We start from the raw sequence: 26,154 nt of genomic DNA, 5'->3' as shown, positions 1-26,154 counted from the left end.
AGTCTCTGTCGATCTACCCTCCTCCCCACATACATCCCTATGCATACACGCCAACGCCTGGACCCGCACCGTATTGCTCTGTTGGTTCTCGTTCTCTGGGAAACCGTGACTCATACACTTACCTGGATCCAACTGGGGAGGGAGGTGTCCAGACTTGTCCCTGATGGGAGATAGGAAAAGCACCCCTCCCAGGTCTGGTGAGCACTTCATTTCTTCTCCTACTCTGCTGCCCTGGCTTCTCGCTGGGAATCGGCCCTCCTGGGATCTATGTCCTCTGCCTCTAGCCTATGTGCCCTTCTCTGGGGCCCCTTCTCTGGGCCTGTGGGCCTGCCCTGCCCCTTGGCTCTCTGGGTGAAGGCTCATCTTTCCTACTAGACCCCAAACACTTTTTGGACCCGGGCCCTCCTCAAGCTCTCAGGAAGCCACCTACTGACTTTGGAACCTGCTGGAGTCTGTCTGTAGCTTGAGTACATGGGGGTTGGCTGGAGTCACTTCTCTCTGCTACTTTCTATCTGCTTTTAGCATATTTCCTGGCTGCTTCATGGCTGTTTTTGCCTTTGGGTAAAGCCTTGATTCATCTCCCATTTTCCTTGGTCAACATCCATGCCTAGGCTCCTAAGGGCCTAACTCTCAGGCACCAGTTGCCTTTGTGAAACGTATGAGCATTAATTCAGCTTCTTCCCACAGCCAGATAGAGACTCTCATTTCCTCCTGCCTGTAGGTCCTACTGGACGGCCTATAAAAGAAGGATGGATGCTTAATACTTTCTCTCATTTATCTATAATAGATTGGAGAATTGATACACAGAGAGGTTCTGCAACTTGTCCCAGATCACACAGCACGGGAGGGGAATTCAACCCCAGGCAATCTGAATCCAAGTCCTCTGCTCTTAGCCAGGGATAGCTTCTCGAACTCTATCTCGAAAGGAGAAAAGGGAAAAGAAAGGAGAGAAGAATGAGGAATAAAGATAGATAAGACAGAGATAAAGCAGAATCAGGAGTAGGATGAATATCACAATCGCATATGCATCACAAGGTCCTGAATGTGTGCCACGGGTGGGCCACGAATTTGGCTCCAAGCTTCTAGCAGCCAAATAGGGTGGGAGCCTCCTCTGTGTTTCCGCTCGCTCGCTGAGCCGAGAGGTGTGATCAGCTCATGGTGTCATTGTTGATCAGGCACAGATTTCCAGCAGTCCCTACTTCCCCGGGTTCTCTCGAGCGGCTTATGGATCGCACAGGGGTTTCCTCAGTTGAGGGGCCCAGCTCTCTGATCATCCTACGGCTGCAGTTCGGTGAAATTCTTTTGCACTTATAGTGAAAATGGTATGTCATTCCCACTAAGAAAAGGGATGGGTCCTTCTCTCTTAGAATAATGATTCGGTATTGACATTAGACTGTACACTCTGGGAAAGTTGCAACTTAAAAGCTTAGCTTTCTTTTCCCGTCTACACGTCTGACAGTGCCTAATCCAGTGTCGTGCTCCCTGAGAGTGATGAATAGACAGAGGCTGTACTGAACAAATATGAATGTTAGCGAAGGCTGACGAGTGCTCCCACAGCGCCTGCTTGTGACAAGAGGGAGGACTCGTTTCTGGGGAAGACTTCCGAGTATTAAATGGTCTAGAGCTAACGAAAGGCAGGGTAGTGCTGTGGAAAGAACATGCAGTCCGAACTCTGCAGTCGCTGTGTGACCTTCAGCAAATCCCTTAACCTGTCTGAGCCTCAGACTACAAAAATGGAACACGCCTACCATAGGAGGAGATGTTCTAGTACCTGGAATACGGTAGGTGGTCCCCAAACCGTATTTGTTCAATCATTCATTCTTTCCGAACATTCTTACTGGCATCTGCCGCGGGCCGGACCCTCGCCGTGCTCTGTCCTGGGCCTATGACAGAGAGCGGGACAGACAGACACCCGTAGATTCCCCGTCGCTTCCTTCCCTGACAGGCACCTGTAGATTCCCTCCTCCCCCATCTCTTCCTTCCCTGAGGAAGGTAGTTCCTGCAGCAGATATTTAATAATAGAGGTGCCTGAAGTCCAAGTTGCTGAGGGAAGAGACGGGGAGGCGCAAGAAGATTGGGGAAACAGAGAAATGGCCCCCTCCATCGAATCCACGAGGCCCAGTGTCCCAGTGCAGCCGACCCCATCTGACTGCCGCTGCCCCACATGGGCACAGGCCATGGGGCTCACCAGGGCCGCATGAAATGATTGCACCTTTCCCCCTGTGGTGGAACAGAGGGCCTCCAGTGCTCTAGGTCAGCGTTTAAAACAGAAGCGGAGGATGCTTTATGTTGGTTTCTGCACTCACCAACAAAACCCTCTGTGCAGTGGAAAACAGTGTCCTAATTATACACAGGCCCCAGCACTGTGCTCTTCTCCAGGCTCTTCAGGGTGTTGTGTTTGCATTTCCTCACCCTCGGGACGACCATTTGCGTCTCTCCTGTCTCTCAGGGAACAGTGTGTGTGTGTGTGTGTGTGTGTGTGTGTGTCCCCACGTGCATGCGCACAAACCTCATAAACTCAGACGCTGCGGAGAAAGGACTGAAAACTCGTAGCAGAGATTCTCCCTTTGAATCCATGACAAGTCTACAGCCCCAGCATGCACTGTATTCAGGTGCATGCACCTATTTATACGATTTGGTGCTTCGAGTCCCAGGCCCCATTCACCCACGTGTTGACATCCGCATGAGACGGGGCTGTCTTTGAGAGCAGGGTCCGTGTCTCCGCCGTCAGGCTGGAGGCACCTTGAAGGCAGGGGCTGTCTCCCCCAGCAGATTGGAGGCCCGCTAAGGACAGGGCTGCACCTCATCCTTCAGAAGCCTCTACTCTTGACGTGAGCTCAAGCCTGCGTGCCCGGAAAAGAGTTCTGACCTCAACGTCGTGAAGAGAGCCTCAGTGGTTTCCTGGCACACAGTTTTCTGAGATGTCAGATTGACAGTCTCTTGGGCTAACTTCATCTCCTCCTTTTACCTGCCGAGAGTGGACAGTTCGGGGTACCAGAGAGAGAGAGAGAGAAAAACGGAAGCACAGAAGACAGGAAGGGGTGTGGCATCCTCAGGTCAACCCATCAACTCCCTACCTCTCAGGCTATTTGACTGGACTCCCCGTCAGCCCAACTGATCCCGGGGGCCAGGGCCCACCCTCTCCCCCCCCCCCCCCACACCCTGCCCGTGCTGGATCTAAAGGCACACACTTTCTGGCATCATTCCCTGCTTTATCCCTAATCTCTTAACTGAAAATGAAAGGAAAACCACAAAAACACCCTCCTCGTGGCGTGGCCAAGACATTCCTTTTTCAGAATCCTTGCGCTTTTCACCCCCCTAGAAGGTTGATGAGGGGAAAAGGATCATGTGTTCTTCGTTTATGATTCCCACCCCACCCCCACCCCACCGTGCCACGACGCCATGCATCACGCTCAATAAATGTTTTGTACATACGAATGAATGTAAATTTCAGGAAGGACTAGGGAGGGATCTCCTCATTCTCCTGAGACCTCATTCTTCCCTGGCAAATGGTCTCAACCCAAAGTGTCTGCACCATCCGTCTTTTGTTGGAAAAAACCCCTGTATTCTGGGGTCTTGAGGCTAGGGGGCAGTGTTCACCTATTGGTACAGGCTGGAGCAGAGTGTGTGTGTGTGTGTGTGTGTGTGTGTGTGTGTGTTGATGATGATGACTGGACATTACTAAGCTCTGGTTCCAGAGAGAATTCTAGAAGTCCGTTAAAACAACTTAGCTCATCTTCCCATGAGTAACTTGCTTCTTGTATATGCCTGTGAAATGTTATTCGGCGTCTATGTGGCTGAACAACCAGGTTTATTTGAAGATAGAAGGTGGGGTTTTTTTTTTTAATCCAGTAAACTTTATTTATATATAACAACAGTACAAATGGTGTCCTTGGCTTGCAAAATAGGAGTGTTTCGTATTTACAATAGGTACACAATAATATATTAGAATAACCAAAAAAACCCCCATTTTATTGGAACATTTTAAATACTTAATTTTCTTACAGTTTTTTTTTCCACAACACCTGTAAAAACAACAAAACCAGACAACTATCATTGTATTTTCTTAAAAATATATATAATACAGATTCCAGTGTGTCAAGAAGAGTGAGTTTGGGTAGGAGAAGTTGGGGGGAGAGGCAGGTGGGCTCAGGTCCCCAGTTTCGTGGGCTTGTCCCTTGTTCCCCAACAGACTTGCTAATGTCTGCCCTGTATGGAGGGGGACCACGTTCCACTATGTTCTCCACTTGAAATGTCAATATAGAGGGCAAATAAAGCCAAAGGCAGGGCCTTGACTGATGTCCAAAGGTGCCTCCCATCTTCCTGGAGGCTAGACAGGAGGAGTAAGCTTCACAGCAGAAAGAACAGAGCCCCGTCTGAAGGTGGAGCCCTGTTACGGCGAGGAGAAGGAGACAGACATCCACGAGAAGCCCAGAATCTCCAGTCTGCTTGTTGGGCTGGGGCCGTTTGACAAGCAGTGATCTCGATCAGTCAGCTCCTAGGGCATCCCTGATACCAAGAGTGAAACTTTCATTCATGGGAACACTGAGGCCCGGTGCTAAAACTTCCTCCTCTGGGGAAACCAGGAGAAAGTCAAGAGACCGAGAAGAGAGACTCTGGAGTTATGAAGGGGATCCTGCCATTTTTGCAAAGCGTGTTCCGGAGACAAGGCCCTGAACTTCATCTCCCCATCTTCCCGCGAGATCTGCTGCCACAGCCCTGTAAGTATGAGGCTGTTTTGCATTTTCTCACCGCTCCCCTTCCCCCTGCCCCAAGAGCCTCGGCTCTTTCCCGTCAGTAGCCAGGCTCCAGGTGCCTCAGATGCAGCACAGTGTGCCTGGGGAAAAAATGGGCTCCCCCAGGGCGGCTGCTGGCCCAGTGTTTACCTGCTGCAGGTTAATGGGGGCCTGTGTGGCAACTGGGATGCACCTGGAGGTTTCTCAGCCAGAGGCTTTCAAACATTCTCTTTTTGTTCTGCCCGGATCATTTTTAGTCCAGCACACCCATCCATCGCTTCTGCTTCATGCTCAGCAGGGCCAGAGGCCTTGAACGCTATTTCCTGTCCCCATTTGGTGGAAATGAAGAAAGGTCAGGAGCTCAAGCAGCAGGGGACGCGCCACCAGAAGGGACAGCGGCAGGAGAAATGACAGAGCCTCTCACTGCACAAGGAATGCCCCCAGAATAAGGTAAGGCAGCTGGGTTGGTCCACTTTCTTCCTTCTTCCGGTCCCTTTTCTGCACAACTCATGCCCTCTGCAGGTGGTGGGGGAGAATTTACCTACTAAGCTGGTGGCAGGGACCAGTAGCCTGGAGAGTGTAAATCTGCTAGAAGGTCCTTCTTGGTCTTATTCGTGGCTGTGTTTCAGCACCCAGAACAGTGCCTAGCAGATAGCTGCAGTGTATGAAGGTTCCCTGAATGGATGAATGTAGGAACCAGTCCCCACCCTCCAGCGAGGTTAACAGCTGATTCACACTTTGAATGACTGAGCTCTGCAAGGAAGGGGAGCTCTCTGCAGCGGTGGATCAGAAATGATTTGAGAGCTGTGCTGTGGGGAGAGGTAGGAGGGCAGACACAGAAATACCTGCCCTCCACCCCCGTGCTGAGGGCAGAGGCAGCAGACCAGGTGAAGTGACCTGCTCCACCAAAACGGACATCTCGCCCATCTTCGTCTTGTCCGTTAGCACCTTCTGTCTCGCCAAGCACATTGCTGGGGGCCTTTTCACTGTCGCTGGTGCAGATTAACGAAACACAACGAAGCTGGGTTGGTTTTTGAGAGGCATTGCCCTTCCTGCCTCCCTCCAAGATGGCTGGCTTCGTGGGGGGTGGGGGCTGTGACTTTTTCCTTACATGAGCTCCAAATATCTCCAAATCGGATAATAGGGAGGAGAGAGGCCAATCGACTCCCCGTTCTCCCCATCCTACAGGCACGGACTCCATTGGTTCTTGATGACCCAAAGCCAAGAGCTGGTGGAGGAGGGACAGAGGGGAAGCTGGAGAAGGGCCAAGGCTTGACAAGTGTGCACCCTCACGGCCTGACTTGAGTCGCACTGAGTCGTCCTTTCTTGAATTCCTTCCTCAGAGACGCCCCTGTGCCACTTCCTTTGCCGTCCCCACATGCCCCACACTCTTAACGGAATCCTGAGGAGTGTGGCCAGACCATTCACACCAGCTCTGGTTCCTCTCCTCTCTACTCTCCAGTTGGCTTATCCCCCATCCTTCTCCCCACTCTCCAAACACCTTCAAGGAACAGCCCCAGGGCAGCAAAGAGTCACCCAAAGTAGCTCCTGGTGGACACTCGGGTGTCCACCCGAGATGCATAGAGGTAAGTGTTGGTTGAGAAGCTGTTGAAACGTCAAACTTCCTTTTCCTTCTTGGTGGAACAAAACCCCGGATGCTGGTCCGTGCAGGGGCGTGATCAGAAAACCTTCACTCGGAGCTCACGTGTAACAGGAGGGCGGGCTGGGATTTTTCTGTGGGTGGGATCAAGTCCCCGGCTCACACGCCTCTTGCTCACATCCTCTCTCCTTTCATCGCCCTAAATCACAGGCTCCAAGCTGAGAAGCTTTGGGTGCAATGAAGAGCAAACACTTTGGCTTAGTGCGGAAGGCCAGTCATTAGTATTTCTTTCAGGCTATTAATAGGGTCCAGAGAAACTTTAGCAGAAGTGGATTATCGGAAGAAAGTGGCCTTGGCATGGCTGGTTGTGAATTATAATGAAAAGAGCGAGTTTCCTGAGTATTTTGCTGAAGGCTTTTCTCTTTCCCTCTGTCAGCTGCATTCAGGCAAGAAACCGGAGCTGAGGAGCCCGGGCGATGTCTGCTGTGTGGTTAGCACGGCACTCCACAGCCACACGCCGGGGACGGAAGCCAGCCCGCAGAGCTCCCCCTCCCCCAGTCCTTTCCTGGGAATCCAGTGTGGTCAGCAGAGCCTTTGGAAATTGGAATTGTTTGGAGGTAAATCATGGCACAGAGAAGCTGGGGCCCAGAGTTAATTACAGAGGAAAGGACCCTGGTCTGGTCTCTGTGGGGCTGCCTGGTCCAGTTTCTCAGCACCGCGGGCCCTTGGAAAGTAGAAAGTAGGAAGGGAGCAGTCGTCCTCTCCTGCCTGCCTCCTTCCCACCCCTTGGCCTTTCTCTCGCCCTCCTTCTCCTTCCCTCTGATGCTCTGACAGAGAAGCTGGAGCTGCCTGCTTGGATCCTTGCCAGTGTGGGAGGCCTGGAAACTCTGGTGGCTGTCCCGGTCACCTAGGTCTTGCCACCAACAGAGCCATGACTCCCGCTGGCTTTCGTGGCGCCTTTGGACCCGGGTGTGGAGCTTTGGTCTCTTGGTTTAGAAACTACACTCAGGAGAGTGGGTCATCCACGGTTTTAGGTGTCAGCAGAAGAGAGTGAGAAAGAAAGGAGCCCAGTGAGAAGCCACCCACTCGTCCTTGAAACTCATGAGGACAGGAGAGGCAGAGAGAGAGGCAGGAGACAGTAACGTGGGGATGCCACAGTCATTTCTACTGAGGCCAGGGCTCAGCCGACCAGGAGCTCCCACACAGGAGCGGAGGGCCGTCTCCCCTCTGCAGGCACAAGAGAACGATAGAAAGAAAGCGTCACAATCAACACGGCAGCATCTTTAACCTACGCTCTTCAAGTATTGCTTGCTGTAAACTGTTTGATTTTTGCTCTCTCTCGAATTGCCAAGAAACCACGGGCAGACTGGAGTGCAATCTAAAGCCAGACACCCATGTCCCCCAGTCAGCTCCCAGATGGAATCTCCCGGGGTGGGGGGGGAGCCTCACACCTCCAGGCCCTTTCCCCAGGGTGCCCGGTTCAGGACCGTGACTGATGTTAAGGCAAAGCTGCCCGGTGTCCGCAGGGAGGCCAGGCGTCGGGTCTGGGAGAGGCCCAGCTCTCCGCCGCGTCTCCTAGTAACTTTACAGACACCAAAGGGAAGAGTACCAAAGATCAGCTCCTCGCTTCTTGAGGTTTGAGATGAAACAAGAGGAAAACGAACACAAAAGCAGTAGCAAAAAAGCACTGGTAACTCTATGGACACAGAGCTCCTCTCCAGGGATGAGAGCCCACGGGGGTGTGGCAGGCGAAGCTCTGTGCCCAGCCAGCCGGGTTGAGCCCCCTCCACGGCGCTGCCGTCTGCACCGCGCTCTCTGTAGCTCCCATGCTCCCGTGGCTGCCGGGATAATTCCAGGTTTTCCCGGCCTCTGTTTCGGCGAAGCGTTTGGGGTGAACTTGTGCTCGTTCTTGTCCTCCTCCTCATTTTCTCGTAATTTCAAGGGGAAGGAAATGATCGTTTTCCCTCCAATTTCTCTCAGGTTCTCTTTGCAGGCTTTTTCTGGCATGTGGAAAGAGGAGTCACTCGAGGAAGGGGGGAGGGAAGAAGGAAGGGGGGCAGAAATCAGAATGAAACAGAAGTTGGACGGGATTAACAGGGAGGCTTTTTGTTTTATTTCTGTTTTTTTTTTTTCCTTTTCTTAAAAAAAATTAAATAAAGTTCTCATTATTTCCCCAATATACATCAAATGAGTTTTCATGCAAAGCAGCAGTCACAGAGGCAGAACTGTCCCCAGTTCGTGCCTCTCGGCTTGAAGAACCGCCTTCTCTGGGCCCCTGCTTCTCTCTGGTTCTCACTGTGGAGGGACGGCGCCCATGGTCTCTCCCTGCGGGAACCGGCTGTGACGAAACGTGGCTGGCGTGGGGAGAGGGGCCCTCCCCTCTCCCCGTGATGGGGTCTCAGGGGACACCAAGCTCTGGGGTCTGATCCCCTTCACTTGTCCTTCTTCTGAGACTCGCAGGGTGACGGCTTGCATGGGTCCCTCTTCCCGGGAACGTGAGGCTCCGTCTCTCAGCTCTCAATGGACAGGGACATGGCATTTATGAGCTGTTCTACCTTGTACGCCAGCCGCTGTCGCCGGGCCTGCTCGTCCTGCTCTAGGGCCCCGAGGAGCTGAGGAACAAAAACAGAGGTGGGGGAGACTTCAGAACTCAGTTTAGAAGAAGCCATGTGCTGAGTCTTTCGTCCTTCTTTCTGCCTTTCCATCCCGCCCTAAGGAGCATGACCTGAAATCATGTAAATGACTGAGTGTATATATGTATATGGATATATCTTTAAAATTTTTTTTTAACGTTTACTCATTTTTGAGAGAGAGACAGAGAGAGAGCACAAGCGGGGGAGGGGCAGGGAGAGAGGGAGACGCAGAACCCGAAGCGGCCTCCAGGCTCTGAGCTGTCGGCACAGAGCCCGACACGGGGCTCAAACCCACGAACCGCGAGATCATGACCTGAGCTGAAGTCAGATGCTTAACCGACTGAGCCACCCAGGTGCCCTTGCCAGATATTGTTTTAAATATGTTGTTTTCAGATACACCCAGGCGTGGCTCAGTCGGTTAAGCGTCCGACTTCAGCTCAGGTCATGATCTCACGGTTCGTGGGTTCGAGCCCCGTGTCGGGCTCTGTGCCGACAGAGCAGAGCCTGGAGCCTGCTTCGGGTTCTGCGTCTCCCTCTCTCCCTGCCCCTCCCCCGCTTGTGCTCTGTCTCTCTCTGTCTCTCAACAATGAATAAATGTAAAAAAAAATTTTTTTTAAAGAAATAAAACAATATTTGGCATATACGACGAAGTGCTAAGTATTAGCTATTATCATTATCATTAGTATTATTACTAATGCTAATTTCAGGTACAGTGTCAATGCAGGTCTTGTAAATCCTCTGAAGCTGTCTTATTCAACCTCTCCTCATGTTAAGGTCCACCTGCGTACCTAAAATGTAACTGATGGATGTGCCCAAGTGCAAAGAATAGTCTGATTCACTGTTTAAGAAAGAATGAAATTAATTGTCCAACACTTCGAAAGGAAAACTAATTACATCATCAAAGTCTTGTTTATTATGTTGCCAAAGGGTGAAAGACAATGGAATGTGTAAGAAAGCATTGGATGAGTTGGAGACGATAAGGCTACCTTCTAAGGGAATGGTAATGATTTTTGAGCTCATGGGTTTTTGATTCCATGAGTGTTTTCTCTAAACTACCCTCTGTCGCTGTTACTTAGAGGCTGGACCAGGCGTTCTGTTTAACTGCCTTTTTGGCTGCGTGTCAGTCTCTGTCCCCTCCAGGGCCCTGCCTTACCTCTTCGCTATATTTGCTGACGTAGGAGTAGATCTCATTGAGGGCACTCAACATGTTGAACTCCACGGCATGCAGACGGGACTGCTCAGCGAGGTAGGCGTTCATGTCCTGGTCACTGATGGCGGGGAGCTTGGCAATGTCTGCATAGTATCTGCCATAGAGAGGACAGACTCCGTAACGGGGACCTGGCACACATTTGCCTACACTACTCCGACCTCGGGCCCTTCGAGAGCACTGCATGTCCCCAGTTACTCCTGCCTCCAATGTCTCTTTCGATGTGTTTTCCTCTGGCCTCTTGCCTCAAGCTAAGGGCGAGGCCTGGAGACTGTTGCTCAGGAGGCCAGACTCCATCTAGCTCCGAGCTCCCACTATAGTGTCCCCCCACCCCCCCCAGAATGCATCAAAGCCCAGACTCTGACCAGACTCCAAGTATTCCAATCCCAGCTCTACTACCTGCTAGCTGGGTGACCTTGGGCAAGTTACTAAGCCTCTCTGTACCTCAATTTCCTCATTAGTCAAATGGCGATGACAACAATACTTACTTTGCCACTCTATTGGATATTATAATGAGAGGACGCATAAAAAATCTTTGTCACAGGAATGGTTGCTTAGCATGTGCTCAATAACAGGTAATCAGAACGATAATGGTCTGAGCTCCAAGGGCACGGGGCTTCCCCTCCTTCCTCTACCAGAAAGCTTGGACAAGGGGGAAGGGGGGGAACCTGAGATCCGAAGGTACCTCAAACACGGGTGTGAGTCCTCAGTGAAGCCCACAGCATGGGGAATGGAGCAGACAGGCAGGGGTGTGGGCCTGTCCCAGGGAAGCTACTGACCTCTCCACCCAGCTCTTGTAGCTGGGGATGTCCTTGGCATAGAGCAGCTTGTTGGAGGGGGAGTCCTTGCCCAGCCGGTGCTCTGACGTGGAGCAGGAGTCCATGAAAGTCTGGGCCACCACGGACAGGCAGGCGTCCGTGATGCTGCCCTTGTGGATGTCGAATACAAACTGGGGGTTCTTGATCACGTTCACCCAGAAGCGCAGAGGGAGGCTGTGGGTAAAGGCAGAAGGGACCCTGAGGGCCGAGCCTCCGCCGTGCCCCTGGTGTCGTCCACTAACACTCCTCTCCTCCTCCCACGAGTGAAACCTCTCTCTCCCAAGGGCAAAGGAATGTAATCACAGAGGACTGGGCCAGCCAGGGCTGCTAATTTAGCCTAAGTGATTCTTGACCCTGGGAGAAGCGGAGAGGCGCCATCGTACCCTAACAGGGGGGCCGACCCTGATCCCTACCGAGAGGTAGATAGACGGAGGTGGGTTCTGTTCCCTCCCGGCAGCCTTTGCCAAAGGCTCCCAGGCCCCCAGGGAAGCCTAAGTACAGAGAACTGCACAGTTTTCTCAGAGCTTCGAACAAAGCCCCCAGACTCCTGGAGTCCCTTTACACAGTGCCATGGCCGTTATCCGGAAGGACGCAGCCAGCAGCCCCAGGCGCTGCCTCGGAGCCCCACAAAGGGTGCCACCTGCGCTCCCGCCCAGCCTGGCCCCCTGCGCCACTTCCCAGGGCAGGCCAGGCCCCGTGGGTGGGGCTGAGGAGTGGGCCCCCCAGGGGGCGCCTCTTTCAGGGCTCTCCCCCGGGGCTCTCCTCTATCTGGGCAGGGGCAGAGGGAGGAGAGGAGGCCATTGTGGGCATGCTGGGAATGACTCAGTGTAGCTCAGCGTTTTCCCACCCCAAGAGGAACTGATCAGTCGTTAGGAGTGTTCCTTCTGCGGCTTGGGAAGTTACAGAGGAGAATGAGTTTTCTCTGCTCCTGAGGCCATAAGGAGGAAAAGCCCATTTATTCCCCTTCAAAATCAGAACAGCTGCTGTTTCTGTGCCTTTTCCAGCTTCGTCTTCTCTTCCAGCTGCCCGCAGGGCCTTAACTCCCGGGCTCCTGTGTGAGTGAGCTTTGTTCCCGGGCTTGTCCTTCTGGCCTGAGATGACGGTCCAGAAATCCAGCCTACCTTTCTTCTCTCCTTCATCTTCTCTTGACCCTCAAGTGCCCCAGACTTTCCCAAACGCCTCAGTCATGCCAAGTCTTGGGAAGGGCAACTTTGCCCACTCCAAACACTTCCATTACGATTTCTGCCTATCTTCCAAAGGACGACAGGATCGGACACTGTCCTGTAGCCAGGAGAAGCTGCCTCGGCTGAGAGGTGACTCATCTGTTCCACTCTCCCCTCCTCTGGCAGTTCTGGGGAGCATCTAATATTCTTTCCTCGGACATTAGCTGTTTGAGGTCTGGAGAAGGGGACTCTTTCTGCCACAACCCCAGGGCAGGGCATTTCTATGACGGGGGCCTGTTTGGCAACAGAAGGCAGAGAGACGGGGATAATCCAGAACTTTCTCTTCATTTCCCTGAAACCGCAGCACCGGGCTGGGGAGTCTTCCAAAGCAAAGGAGACAGGCAGGGCTCTGCCCCCGGGAATCCAGACGAAAGGCCTGCCCTGCTGAGGCGCGCCGTGGGCTTCTCCCCCGCGACCACCGGCCACCGGAATCTCCCCATTCCACTATCCTGTGATCAAAGCTGCGGGCTCCAGAGGGCCAGCAACCACAGCACCTCGGAGAAGAAAGGATTATATGGGATGGGGGTTGGTTTTTTCCAAAGTGTTTTGCCGGTTGCTAGGATTTTTGATTCCCAAATAACAGCCGGGGCCCATCTGTGTCGGCTCTGTTTTCTGAGGAGATCGCTGACTCCAGACAGCTGTGCGGGCTGCCTGCCCAACCCACATGCCTGGACCTCCGCTCTCCCCTCTCGGTGCTCTTTCCTGGAGGAAGGTTTTTGACTCCGGCTCTTGGCCAGGCCCCGTCTGACCCGAGAGCCAGTCCTTAGCTTGGCTGGCGATGCGGGTCTAAAACCGAGGAGAGAAAAGCCCTTTGCCAGGGGCCTGCGGGAGCCACTTGTCCCACCGCGGTCTGGCTGCCGAGGTTACCTTAGGGAAGAGTCACGCCTGCAGGACACCCTGCCCGCTGCTTCCTGAAAGCCATGGCGCCGGGGTAATAACTTGGCCTTAAGGGATCAAGTTTGCAACGACATCCTCCCGGTTGGTGGGCTCAAATCTATAGCAGGTGCAAGCTCTCTCCCCGGGGTCTATGTTCAGTTCAGGGCTTCCCCGTCTCAGGAAGGGCCGTGGGTTCTGCCCCCCTCAGAATGCCTGACGCTGACTGGCTCTGCAGCTGTGCAGCTCGGTCCAAAGGTGGCTCCTTATGTAGGTTCCTCCAGCATCCTTTCTTGAGAACCAGAGGTCTCAGGGTCAGGGAGGAAGTGCTCCCTGGGAAAGGATCTCCACCTGAAAGGGCAGAGCTCAAGCACGCGTCCTGGTGCCGGGCCCTAAGCCAGGCGGGCCCCACTGGGCGCTGGCAGCCCGGGGACCGTGTTGGGGATGCAGAGCATATGTGCGCTATTTGTTCTAGGAACCTCAGAGTACCTGGCCCCGCGAGGAACAGGCTCCCCGCATCTCCCGGGTCCGGGCCGGTCCCACCTCCCACACCTCGCGGCCTCTCCAGGCCGCAGCTCCCCCTGGGCCCCCCGAGGGGTTACCAGTTGCTTTTCCAGGTGTGCCGCACATCTGTGTCATGGATGCCGTGTCTGTCCGCCTGCTCATCCAGGAAGTCAAACATGTACTTGATGGCCAGGGGGAGGGCGCTGCCCCGGTGCACAGTGCTGAACAAGGTCTCAAACAAGTCGTCCACGAACTTCTGCAGGGTGCCCTGGGGGAGGGACGGTGGGAGAGTATGAAGGGGAGGGTGGGGGTGCAGGCAGCAGACGGGCAGACCAGATGGTGCCTTGGACTGATCCCGCCTTGGAAATTTGTCTGCGGCACCAGGCTGCGCAGACCGTGTGGTGGGGGGTGGGGAGGGAGGGGGCTGCGGGGGTGTCGGGGAGGGGGGAGGGGCTGGAGAGGCTACAGATTCCTGGGAAGAACCTCTCCTCCAACTGGCAGCCACATGGCACAAGTATGCTTGTGTCCGTGCCGGGCGGGCGTAGGCACAGGGTGTTGGGACGGGAAGACCGTGAGTCCTCGGAGCCCAGGCTGCCCACAGGGGATGGTGGGCGCACGCTGGGACGAGAGGGTGTCTGCGGAACAGCCTGGAGGACGATGAGCCTCCTGGCAGGACGGCAACGGGTCTGACTGAAAGGAGTGAGGAGGTCTGTGGTATCAGTGGCCTGGGATCAGTGGCGTCTGGGAGTGGGTGCTGCGGGTACAAGGGTCCAGATCCAAGGACAGCCGGGCCCAGCTTTGACCCACTGGGTCCTGGAGGATCTCTGGGCAGGGACAAGGCCGGGCCTGCATCCCACAGTCGACAGGTTCAAGGAACACTTCTGACGGTTAGGTAAATGTCCAACCTTTTTTCTGGTGTCCTGTGTTCGTCTCTTATCAGCATATTAGCAAAAGCAAAATTTGAGACACGTGGTCCGAGGGTGTATTTCTATGTCATCTTTGGGAGCAAGTCTGAGAGCTGCAATCTGGATGCCACTGCGTTAGAATTTCAGCGGCATTTCTGTGGGGTCTGTGGTGGAGAGCATTTGAAATCTGACCTGTGCTGGCAAATATGAGCCACATAACTGCCATCCTTACAGGCGTATTTGTTCTCCGCGAGGGAAGCTGGAAGACGGCTTTTAGATCACAGCTTCCAGCACCGTGGCCCCCTCACTTCCATCAGCACTCGGGGGCAGGTGGGATGGGATGGGGAAGGGGGAGGCTTCTCTCCAATTATTGGCAGGTCCAGGCCTTTATGCTTTCCCTCCCGATGTGGCTGGAAAGCGGGTAGAAAAGGCAGTGGTGGTGGAGGCTGGCATATCCAGCTGACATCGATAAGAAAACCCTAACATTTTCCTAAAAGGTACAGGCACCCAGAGCCGAGAGAGCAGTTCCTTTGCAGGGTAATGGTGGTCTTGATGGGCCAGGGGCAATGATATTGTTGCAACCGTTGCCAAAGGGTAGGGGAAAAACAGCAGTCGCCCGGTCCTCTGGAAAGCCTGCTCTGGGACCTGGGTCTGATTGTCTGAATGGGTCCCCTTAAAGCACAGACTCCATGAAAGTCTTCTTACCCTGGTGGGCGGGTGGGGTGGGCAGGACATACCCTTCTAAGGAGCCCTCCCGGGTTGGGGAGAGCAGGCGTTACCTTGGTGGCCAGTAGCCGGGTCAAGTAGATCTCAGACACCATCTTGCTGCCCCGGTCACCCTCCTTCTGGTCCCCATGGTCATGGTTCTTCACCAGATGCCACACCTTAACCCCACTCTCCAGGTCTGGGGTGATCATAGGGGCTCGGGACCGCAGGCTGTCGGGACTGCCGGTGTACCTGAAGGAGGAGTCTGAGGAGAAGGGGGCAGTGGAGGCCCATGAGACACTGATTTCGCCATGCTTGCTTGTAGAATCCTTCTAGAATCTCTGCCCGCCTACTGCACTCACTCAGAATAAACTACTTGCGATTGGACGGGGACCCTTGGGACTTCATATCTGGTGGGTTATTGTAGGGATCCTTGGTTGGCATGATGACAGAGGAGACTGAAACCCTTTCTTTTAAAATAAAATTCAGGGGCACCTGGGTGGCTCAGTAGGTTAAGCATCCGACTCTTGATTTCGGCTCAAGTCATGATTTCATAGTTTCATGAGTTCAAGCCTTGCATCAGGCTCCTCGTTGAAGGCTTGGGGTCTGCTTGGGATTCATTCTCTCCCTCTCTCTCTGCTCCTCCCCGACTCGTGCACGCTTGTGTGTGTGTGCACGTGTGCACGTGTGCGTGCATGCTCTCTCTCAAAATAAACTTTTAAACAAATTTAAAAAATTAAAACAAATTAAAAATAAAAAGGAGTTTGGAAATTCTGTGAGTTGGAGACAGCCTTGCAAATATGGGAGCTCTCCTCCCCTGATGCTTGCACGGCAAGAATAATCAATAGGTAATATGTCCGCCAAATATTTTCATAGGGGCTTTGATTAAAACTCTGGGTGCTAAGAAGCTGTAACTTATAATGCTCCCTCTTGGGAGTTAATGGGTCCTTCTTACTTGGAGCCTAGAATATGGCATTGCCTAAGCCATTTTTGGAGCCACTGGACTCAGTCCTTGAGCTGGAAAACCCAAAGCCTTCCTGCATATACAAAGCCAGAAGAAATGGAGCAAGAGAAGGTGAAGCAAGGTAACCTCATGGCCCAGCAGGCACTGGGGGCCCTTGTGCCCTCGGGGATGGATAGGCCAGGATGGTCAATTGCTTGCCAAATTGGGACCCTTTTGGGAGTAAAGGGGGGCTAGTAATAACTCAGCCAGGACAACAGGTACAAATTGGGACTGGACCAAGGACTGGCATGTGGGAAACACCACCCAGGAGCCTCCCTGATTCTGGGCCCCTCAACCTCCTTCAGCAGGTGCAGGCTGTCAAAGGAAGGGCACGTGGTGCGCCAACTCCCACAGCTCTGAGGACGCAGCCGTGCCGGGAATGACTGCACTAGGGGGGAGGGAAGGAAATGAGCGAACGTCCTTGACTGGACAAGGGCAGCTGCGAGGGCTGCCTGCTCGTCCAAAGGGCTGGTGAGACGTCCGTGATCACAGAAGCCGCCTCCAGGCTGCCCAGGCTGCCTTTCCAGGTCCTCACCGTATCTGCTGATGGATGTGCGCGAGATGCTGGCAGACGCAGGGATGTTGTAGGAGGAGGTCTGTTTGGGGACCAGAGCCACCACCGATCTGTCTGACACCTGAGAAGGGTAGGAAAGGTAGAGTGTGGTTGAACCGGTAAAGCGAATTATCAAGTACTTCTAGAAGGTAACGAAGGAGGCGTGGGGTAGAGCACAAGGAGTTCAGGGATATTGAAGATACTATGGTTGCTACTCGCCAATACGTCCAACACGGTAGTTGTTCGCCACCTGTGCTAATCGCGCGCTTGAACTTCAGTTAGTCCGAACGGAGATACATTGTAAGTGTCTAAACTATAACACGAGCTATTATGCTATAAACGCATAATATACGCTGGGTTTCAATAGCTTAGCATGAATGAAAGAACACAAACTATCTCATTAATAATTTTCATATTGATTCCATGTTGAAATCATATTTATCTTAGAATCAATTAGGTTAGAGAAGATATATTGTTAACATCAATTTCATCGGCTCATTTCTACTTTTTAAACGTGGCTAGTAAAAAGTTTTAATTTACACATGTGGCTGGCATTATGTTTCTCTTGGACAGCCTGGGCTAGACTCAAGCCTCCCTTCAACGCCGTGAGTTTGCACGATTATTACCATTTTACAGATGAGGAAATTGAAGCATAGAGGGGCTAAGCAATGTCTTCAAAGGCACACAATGAATGAATACATGGTACAGCCCATCTTTGTAGCCAGGTCTGTCAGGCTCCAGAGCACATGTTCTCCTTGTTATATCCTAATTTGGGATTTCATTTCAAGTCACACTGGTCTGCAGCCCATTTTCCCTTTTGGCTCTGATTTCTTTTCTGGCCAGGGTCCTATAATGCCCGGGCCACCTTGAGGGGTTCCACCAACAGGGCAACTGCTCTCGGGGAGGCAGAGAGAAAGACGGCTTGTCGCTCTGTCCTCTGTGAGGGTACCCAGGCTCAGCACCCGGCCTGGAGGGAAAGGGCTGATAAATGACAAGCCATATTGAAGACATTTGGGGCCATTTTGATTTAAGATTACCCTCCATCCAATAAAAACGGAGAATCCCCAGAATTGTGGCGATCCAATTAAACCCCTAACGCAGAGGGAATAAAACAGCTATAATAATGTTATGGGCCATAAAACATTCCTATTAAACCATTTTTTATTTTAACAATTTTTATGAACTTTATAAGTTTGATTTATAGCTGCACCAGTCGTAAAACCATCTTTCTGGGTCTTAAATTGTCAGTCCCTCTCTCCCACCAAAAAAGAATTAAATGTTGGGAAGTCAAACTATAAATGAACATTAGTGCTAACGAGATTCCCTGATAGCCGGTTTTAGTAGTGGTGTTTAATTTTACCCTCCCTATAAATCTGCGGGAACCCAGGAAGTTTTTTAACATCTCTTTGTTAATTAAGATTATGCAGATTTTCTCCTGGAGGGACTTCCAGGACCTTTGACTCCAGGGAGAGTAACAAGGGGGCGATGCTTTGACTTGATGGCATAAAGCTGAAGGGCCCTTTGCTCTTTACGGCATCTGGAAAGTTCCAGTGCCCCGTTACTCCCCAGCCAGGGTGGCTCCCTGGACTGCCAGTGGTCCGCACCATCGGTACCGGGTCTGGAACTGAGGGGAACCTCTCCACCTCTGTCCTTCAGGAACTCTCCTTGCAACTGGCAGTCTAGAAACGATACTCTGAAAGCCTGGCAGGGGCAGGGGTTTCTACTCCCAAGAAGAACAGATGATGCTCTCCACGTGTGGTTTGTTGTCACCTAAAGGAAGATTCACAAGGTGACGCGAATGACCACAGTTCAATTCAGTTCCAGGTCTCGTCACTAAATCTCTCTCGTCTTCAGTGCTCAGTCGTTCTTTCTCTTGACTGACAGGCGGTGCAAATCCACGGTCAAGATGCTTGGCTGGGTCCGACCTCGGCTCTGCCATTTACTAGCTACGTGACATCAGGAAAGTCGGTTAACCTCTCCGTGTCTCTGTCATCTCATTTGTCGATGGGGATACTAATGGCATGTAGGTGTATCATGAGGATTAAAGGGGTCAGGACACATAAAGGCCGACAGCAGTGCCTGGCGCCCAGTGGGCACTCGGTAAGTATCGGCATTAGTGTGGTTATTATGGGCATCACCATCATCATCACAGTCTCCCAAAGGGAAGAATGATGGCTGGTGTTTCTCATCACTCTGGGCCAGCATGTGGGAAGTACCTTGCACTCGGCAAAGCTCAGTAAATATTTGAGGAACGAATGAATACATGAATGATAAATGACATCGGGGAATTGGAAGTGCTTTGTATGATGAGCACTGTAAGAACAGAACATTCCATTCTGATTGGAAGCCTTAGGACGGACGGCTCAGTAACAACCGTCAGGGCATCACAGACAGAAAAGAAAGGGCTCACTCCTGCCCTTGAGAAACTGATGATTTGAAGGCACAATGCTATTCTCTTTTGCGCTTTCTTCTGCCGTTATAACCAGCTCATTGCAAGTGCTCTACAGGACGCATTGGCACCGTGTGAGCGGGATGGGGGCGGAATCAACAGGGAATGGCTATAAGTCTACCTCCCGCGTCCCTCACCCGTTATTTCTAATTCTTCCAACCACCCTCACAAGCCCTGGCTGTCATCTTCACTTTACAGATGGGGAGCCCAGGTTCTGAGAGGTGAAAGTCACACACCACCAGTGAGTGCGGAAGCGGGGGTTTTAATACAGCTTGAAAAGCCTTTACTCTTCTCAGATGCCACACTCCCTCTGTCTGGGGCTGGGTGTGGTCAGGGACCCGGCACAGCTTACGCAGGCCAGTAAGGCGGATGGAGCCTGCAGAGGAACGTTTCTGGGGCTGCCCCCAGTGTCCCCCACTAGCTTCCTTTGTGCTTCGGAGCCTCCCAGCCAGCTCCTATTGGCCTTCAGGACCCCCAGTGGCCTGGCTGATAGCAACCCGGTGCCTGCCAGTCCCTCCGCACCCTCCCTGTGCGCGGCGTGGACCTGGGAGGATGTTATTAATCAGGCAATCCCTTAGGGTCTCACAGCCTGCGGCGCTTCCTCTGGTTGGTTTAATTTCCCTCGGTGTCTCTCATTTCCAGCTTCTATTTCAGTATTTTTCCTGATTCCCAACCAGCCTACCTGTGCTTAATCTTACAGAGACCCCCAGCCACGAGAGCAGTCGTTACCATGGGAGGGAGGGGAGGCAGGAATAGATAGTCCTGGATCTTTTGTTCTTTTGCCGGAATTTTTTTTTTTTTTTTTTGACTGTTCATTCATTCAGTGCATCTGCCTCTGTGCTGAACACTTTACTGCACTGAATCGACTTCACACAACTTTATGGGGCGGGGATCACTTTGAACTCCATTTTACAGATGAGAAAGAAGAGAACTTAAGTAATTTCCCCAAGGACACCAGCTAGTAAGTGGCAGAATGCAAGACCCGGAAGACAAGTCTACCCAATTTCTTGCTCCGTGGCAAGTGAGAAGTGTAAGCTGCGTTGATGAGATGCTGAGGACAGAAAGCAGCAGGTACCCACGGTCAGTGTCCTTTCAGAGGACTTCACAATATGCCATTTTTCGGTGGAGGTAGAGACACACAGAATAGAAATGCCTAGCCTCACCCAGACCACTTAAGTCAGTTTCTTGGGGCGGGGTCGGGGCACTCGTCTTTTTGAGAAGTTTCCCTAATGATTCTCATAGGTAGTCATGGCTGAAAATCTCTGTTTTATACTCAGAGGGGAGGAGGAAGGGGTAGATGAGAAAATCTCTTCTAGGCTTCTGAGGGCCTGAGAGCAAACCCTGGAGTGAAAGGAACGTTTTGGGGAGTCAAAGGTCGCGGCTCAAAGCCCCTGCCCTCACCTGATAATGCATCAGCGTGTTCAGCCGCTTCCAATCGCCCTCGATCTTGGTGGTGATGTCTTCATCTTGCAGCACGACCCGGGCGATCCGGCCTTGACGCCACTCTGGGGAGAGGGGGTGGTGTAGGTGGGGGGGGGCGGGGGCTATGAACCAAGGTCACCCAGTCCTGCCTCCTCTAGGGGCCTGGCAACCCCAGCTGGTGCCACTCATAGTGCTTTGAGACTTCAAGGGCCCCATGGGGTCAAGGCAGCTGGGGAGAAGTGTGGACTTCACCAGAGGTGGCCACATCAGAGCAAGCAGTGCCCTGGGAGAAGTATTTCCTATGGCCCCTTGCCTGGGGCAGGACTGTCCCCAGGAGGGGCCTATGCAGGACACGGCTTCTCATTTTCTCACCTCATTCCATGCCATGGCCCAAAGGCCCTCCTGGAAGCCACTTTCTACCCCTTGCCCACACACTCCAAGCCCAGGCCTCCTACCCAAGTCCATGTCAACAGCCCTTGGCCGTTGGGAGTAGGGCACGTTCTTATAGACGGCATCGAGGATCTTCTCCTTGACCTGCGTGATGGTGTCACAGTTTAGCACCTTCACTGGGATCTCGGGACTGTTCTCGTTGTCGGGGTTGACGCAGTTCAGGATCTACAAGTGACGACGGAGGGGGAGCAGGATAGGAGTTCAAGGGACAGCTTGAAGGAGTGGGAGGAAGCCCTTGGACTACTCCCCTTTTAAGACTTACCCTCCCTACAAGAGAAATGTCCATGCCTCGGGTTCTCTCGCCTTCCTGCCATCTGCCAAATGATAACCTGAGCCATGCCTACCCTGCCCTTCTCAAAGAATTGGGGCTCCACTTTCTAGTTCCTGGTTGGCTTAGGAGCCACTGTAATCCCGGAACGAGGCGTCCTAGGGGTTCAGAGATGGCTCCAGGTGTATCCAGGGCTGGCCACCCACCTCCCAAAGCCTCTATATTAAGAATTAGCAATTTCCTATTCTTCCCCATAATGCTAATTTCCCCATACCTAATGGAGGGGGTCTCACCCCACCTCCACCATATCATCTATGGTAAACTGAGACAGACAGGGCTCTTTAGGCCCACCAGCTGAGATGGGGAGGGGAAACAAACTTGGCACGCCCCTTAGACTTGCCCCCAGGCCATAGCCTAGCCTCTTTATTGATTGGCTTTGTGCTTGGAGGGCAGAGAATGGATCTGAGACAGGAGGTTTGCTGTGTCCCCTAAGTTTCCAGCCTCCTCACCAGGGTCTTGTACTCGATCTGCTGCCGGATGAGCTTGTCCTCGCTCAAGGAGTAGCGGGCCTCACCCGTGATGGCGTCGATGGGACCCTTCTCCATCTGCTGCTTGATGGCGCAGTAGAGCATGAACAGTGGCTCTCCCGCACACTCCTGTGGGCATAGGCAAGGGCGTGGGCTGTGCGGGGGCACCAGTCTCCTCCTCTCCCTCTTCTGGCCATGTTCCCAGGCCTGCTTTGCTTTGGAGCACCCCCGTCAGGCAGGTTCCTACTCCTGAGGGGTCCCCCTGCAAGCCCCGATGGCCAGGCTTGGAGCAGCCCCCCTCCCATCTTACTCTCAGCTCTAGGTCCCAGCTCGCTCCCAATCTCACCTTCAGGAACTTGTGCAGGAGGAAGGCAAACCAATTGGTCAGCATCTTCTCGGCCACAGACTCTGTCCTGGGGAGGGAGAACGGGTGAGGGGCGGTCCTTTGTGGAGGGGGTCTCGAGAGGGGGGTCGTCTGACTTGTACGCACCATGGCCCAAGAGAGCAACAGGGCATCAAAGCATGCAGGGGTGGGAGCCAGGACACCAGAGCGAGAAGTGTGACCTCAGGCCAGAGGCTTCTTCTTTCTGGGCCACAATTCCCTGTGGAACTGGCACTACGGGTCTGCATAGGAAGGTGCCAGGTACCCCTTTCCACAGGGCTATCAATGACCAGTTCTCCTTACTTCCTGCCGGCCTCAGGATGATCAACTGAGCTTCTCTGTCCCTCTGGGATTCCTTGCACGCCTAAATACTCCATTTTCATACCCCAAAGGCCCCTGGTACCTGCCCCTCCAGCCACTCAGAATCAGACTGCCTGTATTCCAAGTCTGACTCTGCCACGGACTGCCTGCGTGACCTCGGGCAAGTCATTTCCCCGGGCAAGTCATTTCCGCAGTCTCTGGGTTCGTTTTCCCCATCTTTGAATGGGGACCAGGATAATACCTATCCCACAGGGCTGTTATCAGGATTGAATGAGTTAAGTATGTAAAGCGCTAAGAATAGCACCTGGCACCCGTGAGCACTGTTCCGTAAGTATTAGCTGTCGTTACTGCTATCGCGTGGGCTTGTGGATCCCAGCCACTCAAGTGGAGAGCGGTGTGCATGAGTGTTCAGCGCACAGGGGATCTGTTTTGCAAGCACCACCCCTCCCCATCCCCCAACCTGGGCTGCAGATCTGGGGACTTGGGGAAGGAACAAAGCAGCTGTAACAGACCCTCCGTGATGGGGATGGGGATGCCGAGGGTATTTTAACACCCTACATGTAGTGCAAATTATACCCTCTGGCTGCGGTAAATCCCAGGCATTTGCCAGGGCTGCTCTGTAATCTGGGCCTGGGAGAGAGTGACAATGGCAGAAGAAATTGTAGCTTTGTCCCCTGGCCCCTCCCAGCACCCTCTCCCTGCATTGTGCCTGAGATTAGCTCTAATTTAAATACAACAGTTCTTAATGAGAGTTTCTAATGCTCAGATTGGCAGGATGGGGGCTCCGAACTCATAAAACAAAGCCATTCCTCCTCCCTCCTCACCCCACGTGGGGTCTGGAAGCCTGTGACCTGGCTGGGAGCAGGCTAAAGAGGAGGGTGGGGAAATGGAGATGGTGCATTCCAACCTCTGCTGCCAGAGGGGCTCAGGAGCTCTGCTCTGCTCCCTGGGGCCTCCAGGGAGGGTGGCCTTGGGGGATGGATGCCAAGGTCTCCAGCCCTCTCTCCTGCCAGTAAAAATGGCAAGGGCGGAGGGAGCCTGTGGTGGCTGCTGGTGATTCGGATCCTGGGAACTGGGCGCGGAAGGGAAAGGCTGCAGCAAATCTCCAGCCAGCCTCTGTCCCACAGAACCTTCGGCGAGGATGGAACTGTTCCCTAAGTGCGCTGTCCAATATGGTGGCCGGCGTGTGGTGACTGGGCCCTTGGCATGTGGCTAGCGCGACAGAGGAACGGAATTTCACGTTTTAGTTCATTTTAATTCACAGTCACGTGTGGCTACCACACTGGACAGTGCAGCTCTAGAGGCACAAGGAGGGACAGAGACTGGGAGACGGTGTTACCGATGCCATTTTGTCAGTGAGGAAGATAAACAGCAGAGAGGCCGCGTCATGGGCCCGGGACCACACCACTAGCGGGTGGCAGGGCCGGGGTTCGAGCCGGGGTTCGAGCCGAGCTCTGAGCCGAGGTCTGGGCTCCTCCTTCACACTTAGCAGGTGCAGACACAGCCTCCCGGGGCCACGGGGAGATCAGACTCTGCGCCGCGAGAGGCGCGGACACAGGCCACTGCGCGTGGGTGTCATGTCTGCGGTGGGGAGCCTGTCATGCTGCTCTAGCAGGGCCCGCGAGCCCGCTGCGATCCCAGGCCCCCCTCCCCGCCCCCTGCCGCGGGGCGCACCTGCGGAGGAGCAGCTTGGGGTGGTTCTTGTTCTCCAGATTCTTCTCGATGAGGTCGGACAGCAGCTGCTTGAGGACGTCGGTGGCGTACTCCAGGCGGCCCTGCAGGCCGGTCATGATGAGCGAGGCCACGTTGCCGCGGTCGCGCATGGAGAAGCTGCGCTGCAGCTCCAGGGTGCGGATGAAGGTCAGCAGGAACACCTTGTTGTTGATGAGCTGGGCGAAGAGTTTCAGGGCCTTCTCCACGTGCTGCTGCCCATTTCCCTGCACCTGGGGTGGACGGGACGGGTGCCCCCTCAGAGGACAGGCTTCCGGCCTCCTAGCCCGGCCTCTCCCCGAGGGTCTGGCGTGGCGATAGCTGTAGGACTCTGTCCGTGACGCCTACAGCCACCCCGCCCCATCTCCCGCACCCGCGATGGGGTAGGAATGGCTGGGCTCTGAGGTCCACCATCTACTCTGGCCGCCCCCTCGGTTGTGGGGGTCGGCTCCAGGCAGAGCCCTCGCAGGGGATGCCGTCCGTCCGCCTGTCCCAGGGGTACCACAGGAGATACTCCATCAGACTTGCTTGGTTTGCTAGTCTCCCTTTAATCCTCTCTGCCCTGATTTATTATCTTTGGCAAAACAAACCAACAAATGAGCAAACAAACTTCACAGAATCGTAGGTCTTTCCTTAAGCCCCCTTAAATCCATTTGAGAATGTGGCAGAATCGTAGTTAATTAATTTAGTCATTAATTAAAAAATGACAATCAGCCTTCCCCTGGAATCGTCCTAAAGAGCCTGGGTGCCCCCCCCACCCCCACCTTGGCCGTGATCCGCCTGATGAGAAACATCCCTGTGGGGGGGATGCTGTTGTAAGCCGTTTCTCCTCCTTACTCCCGACCTTTCTCTGAGCTATTGGGCCCCATCTGCATTTCCCAGGTCCTGCGTTCCTGCCGGGTGGCTTGGGGAGAGAGGCAGGCGTTACCTCCAGCTCCCGAAGCACGGGATGGTCCTCGATGCCGGGGAACAGGACTCGCATAGCATAGGTACGATAATCCAGGTAGGGGATTCCAGAGCGGTCCAGGTCGCTGGTCAGCTCATTGATATCTGTCTGGAGCTCAGCAAAGGCTATGAAAATGCAGGGAGACAGGGAGGCTCAGGAGGGCGACCGGGGCAGGGGAGGGGAAAGGCGGGAGAAGACGTTTGTGAAGGCCTGGGGTGTGGAGACAAGGAGGGTTGTTGGGTTGCATCTCCAGAAGGTGTGAGGTATCTCCGGGCCTCCCTTCTTAGGTGGTAGGCACGTGGGCCATTTCTGTACCATTTCCTCCTGTCTGCCAATGCCTAATTTTGCCTTTTCTTTCTGCGTATTACAAGTGTAGTTAAAACAAAGAAAAGGGAAGAACACCATGACTAGTATCATGCATGGGGCTGCAGGTTCTCGAAACAGCGGAGAGGCAGCGGCCAAGGGGATGAAGCCAAGCGCACAACAGGCAGCCTCCCTCCCCTTTTCTTCCAAGCAAGAGGATAATGAATCAAGATGCAAAGACCTTGGACAAAAATGAACATGAAAACCACCATGAGATCTCGCCCATTAGGGTGGCTATAATAGAAAAATGGACAACAGTGAGTGTTGACGAGGATGTGGAAAAACTGGAACCCTGTGCTGACAGCTCAGAGCCTGGAACCTACTTCAGATGCGGTGTCTCCCCCCTCTCTCTGCCCCTCCCCTGGTCACACTCTATCCCTCAAAAATGAATAAATGTTAAAAAAATTTAAAAAAAAAAAAGGAAAGAGATTCTGACACTTGCAACCACATGGATGCCACAGCACGGATTATGCTTAATGAAGTAAACCAGATGCAAAGAACAAATACCGTGTGATTCCATTTATATGAGAGTCCTAGAGAAGTCAAATTCATAGAA

At 53.4% G+C, this 26,154-nt stretch overlaps 1 protein-coding gene across 2 annotated transcripts in view; it reads right to left on the bottom strand.

Moving 5' to 3' along the window:
• Nucleotides 1-8,426: 8,426 nt before the first annotated feature.
• PLXNA2 (plexin A2) overlaps nucleotides 8,427-26,154 on the bottom strand; it is a 206,636-nt gene continuing 188,908 nt past the window's right edge. For both annotated transcript variants that reach the window (XM_047841079.1, XM_047841080.1), the window contains 12 exons: nucleotides 25,218-25,360; nucleotides 24,254-24,522; nucleotides 22,223-22,289; nucleotides 21,859-22,005; nucleotides 21,087-21,246; nucleotides 20,611-20,714; nucleotides 16,743-16,842; nucleotides 15,279-15,469; nucleotides 13,693-13,862; nucleotides 10,956-11,168; nucleotides 10,123-10,273; nucleotides 8,427-8,948 (listed from right to left, as the gene is read on the bottom strand). In XM_047841079.1, the coding sequence (XP_047697035.1) occupies nucleotides 8,847-8,948; nucleotides 10,123-10,273; nucleotides 10,956-11,168; nucleotides 13,693-13,862; nucleotides 15,279-15,469; nucleotides 16,743-16,842; nucleotides 20,611-20,714; nucleotides 21,087-21,246; nucleotides 21,859-22,005; nucleotides 22,223-22,289; nucleotides 24,254-24,522; nucleotides 25,218-25,360 (1,817 nt within the window). In that variant the 3' untranslated portion in view covers nucleotides 8,427-8,846. The remainder of the gene's footprint in view (nucleotides 8,949-10,122; nucleotides 10,274-10,955; nucleotides 11,169-13,692; nucleotides 13,863-15,278; nucleotides 15,470-16,742; nucleotides 16,843-20,610; nucleotides 20,715-21,086; nucleotides 21,247-21,858; nucleotides 22,006-22,222; nucleotides 22,290-24,253; nucleotides 24,523-25,217; nucleotides 25,361-26,154) is intronic.

Source organism: Prionailurus viverrinus, chromosome F1 (assembly GCF_022837055.1).
Source record: "Prionailurus viverrinus isolate Anna chromosome F1, UM_Priviv_1.0, whole genome shotgun sequence".
NCBI classification, from domain to species: Eukaryota; Metazoa; Chordata; class Mammalia; order Carnivora; family Felidae; genus Prionailurus; species Prionailurus viverrinus.
Note: the sequence above shows the minus strand (reverse complement) of the source record. Positions and strands in the feature narration are given on the sequence as shown.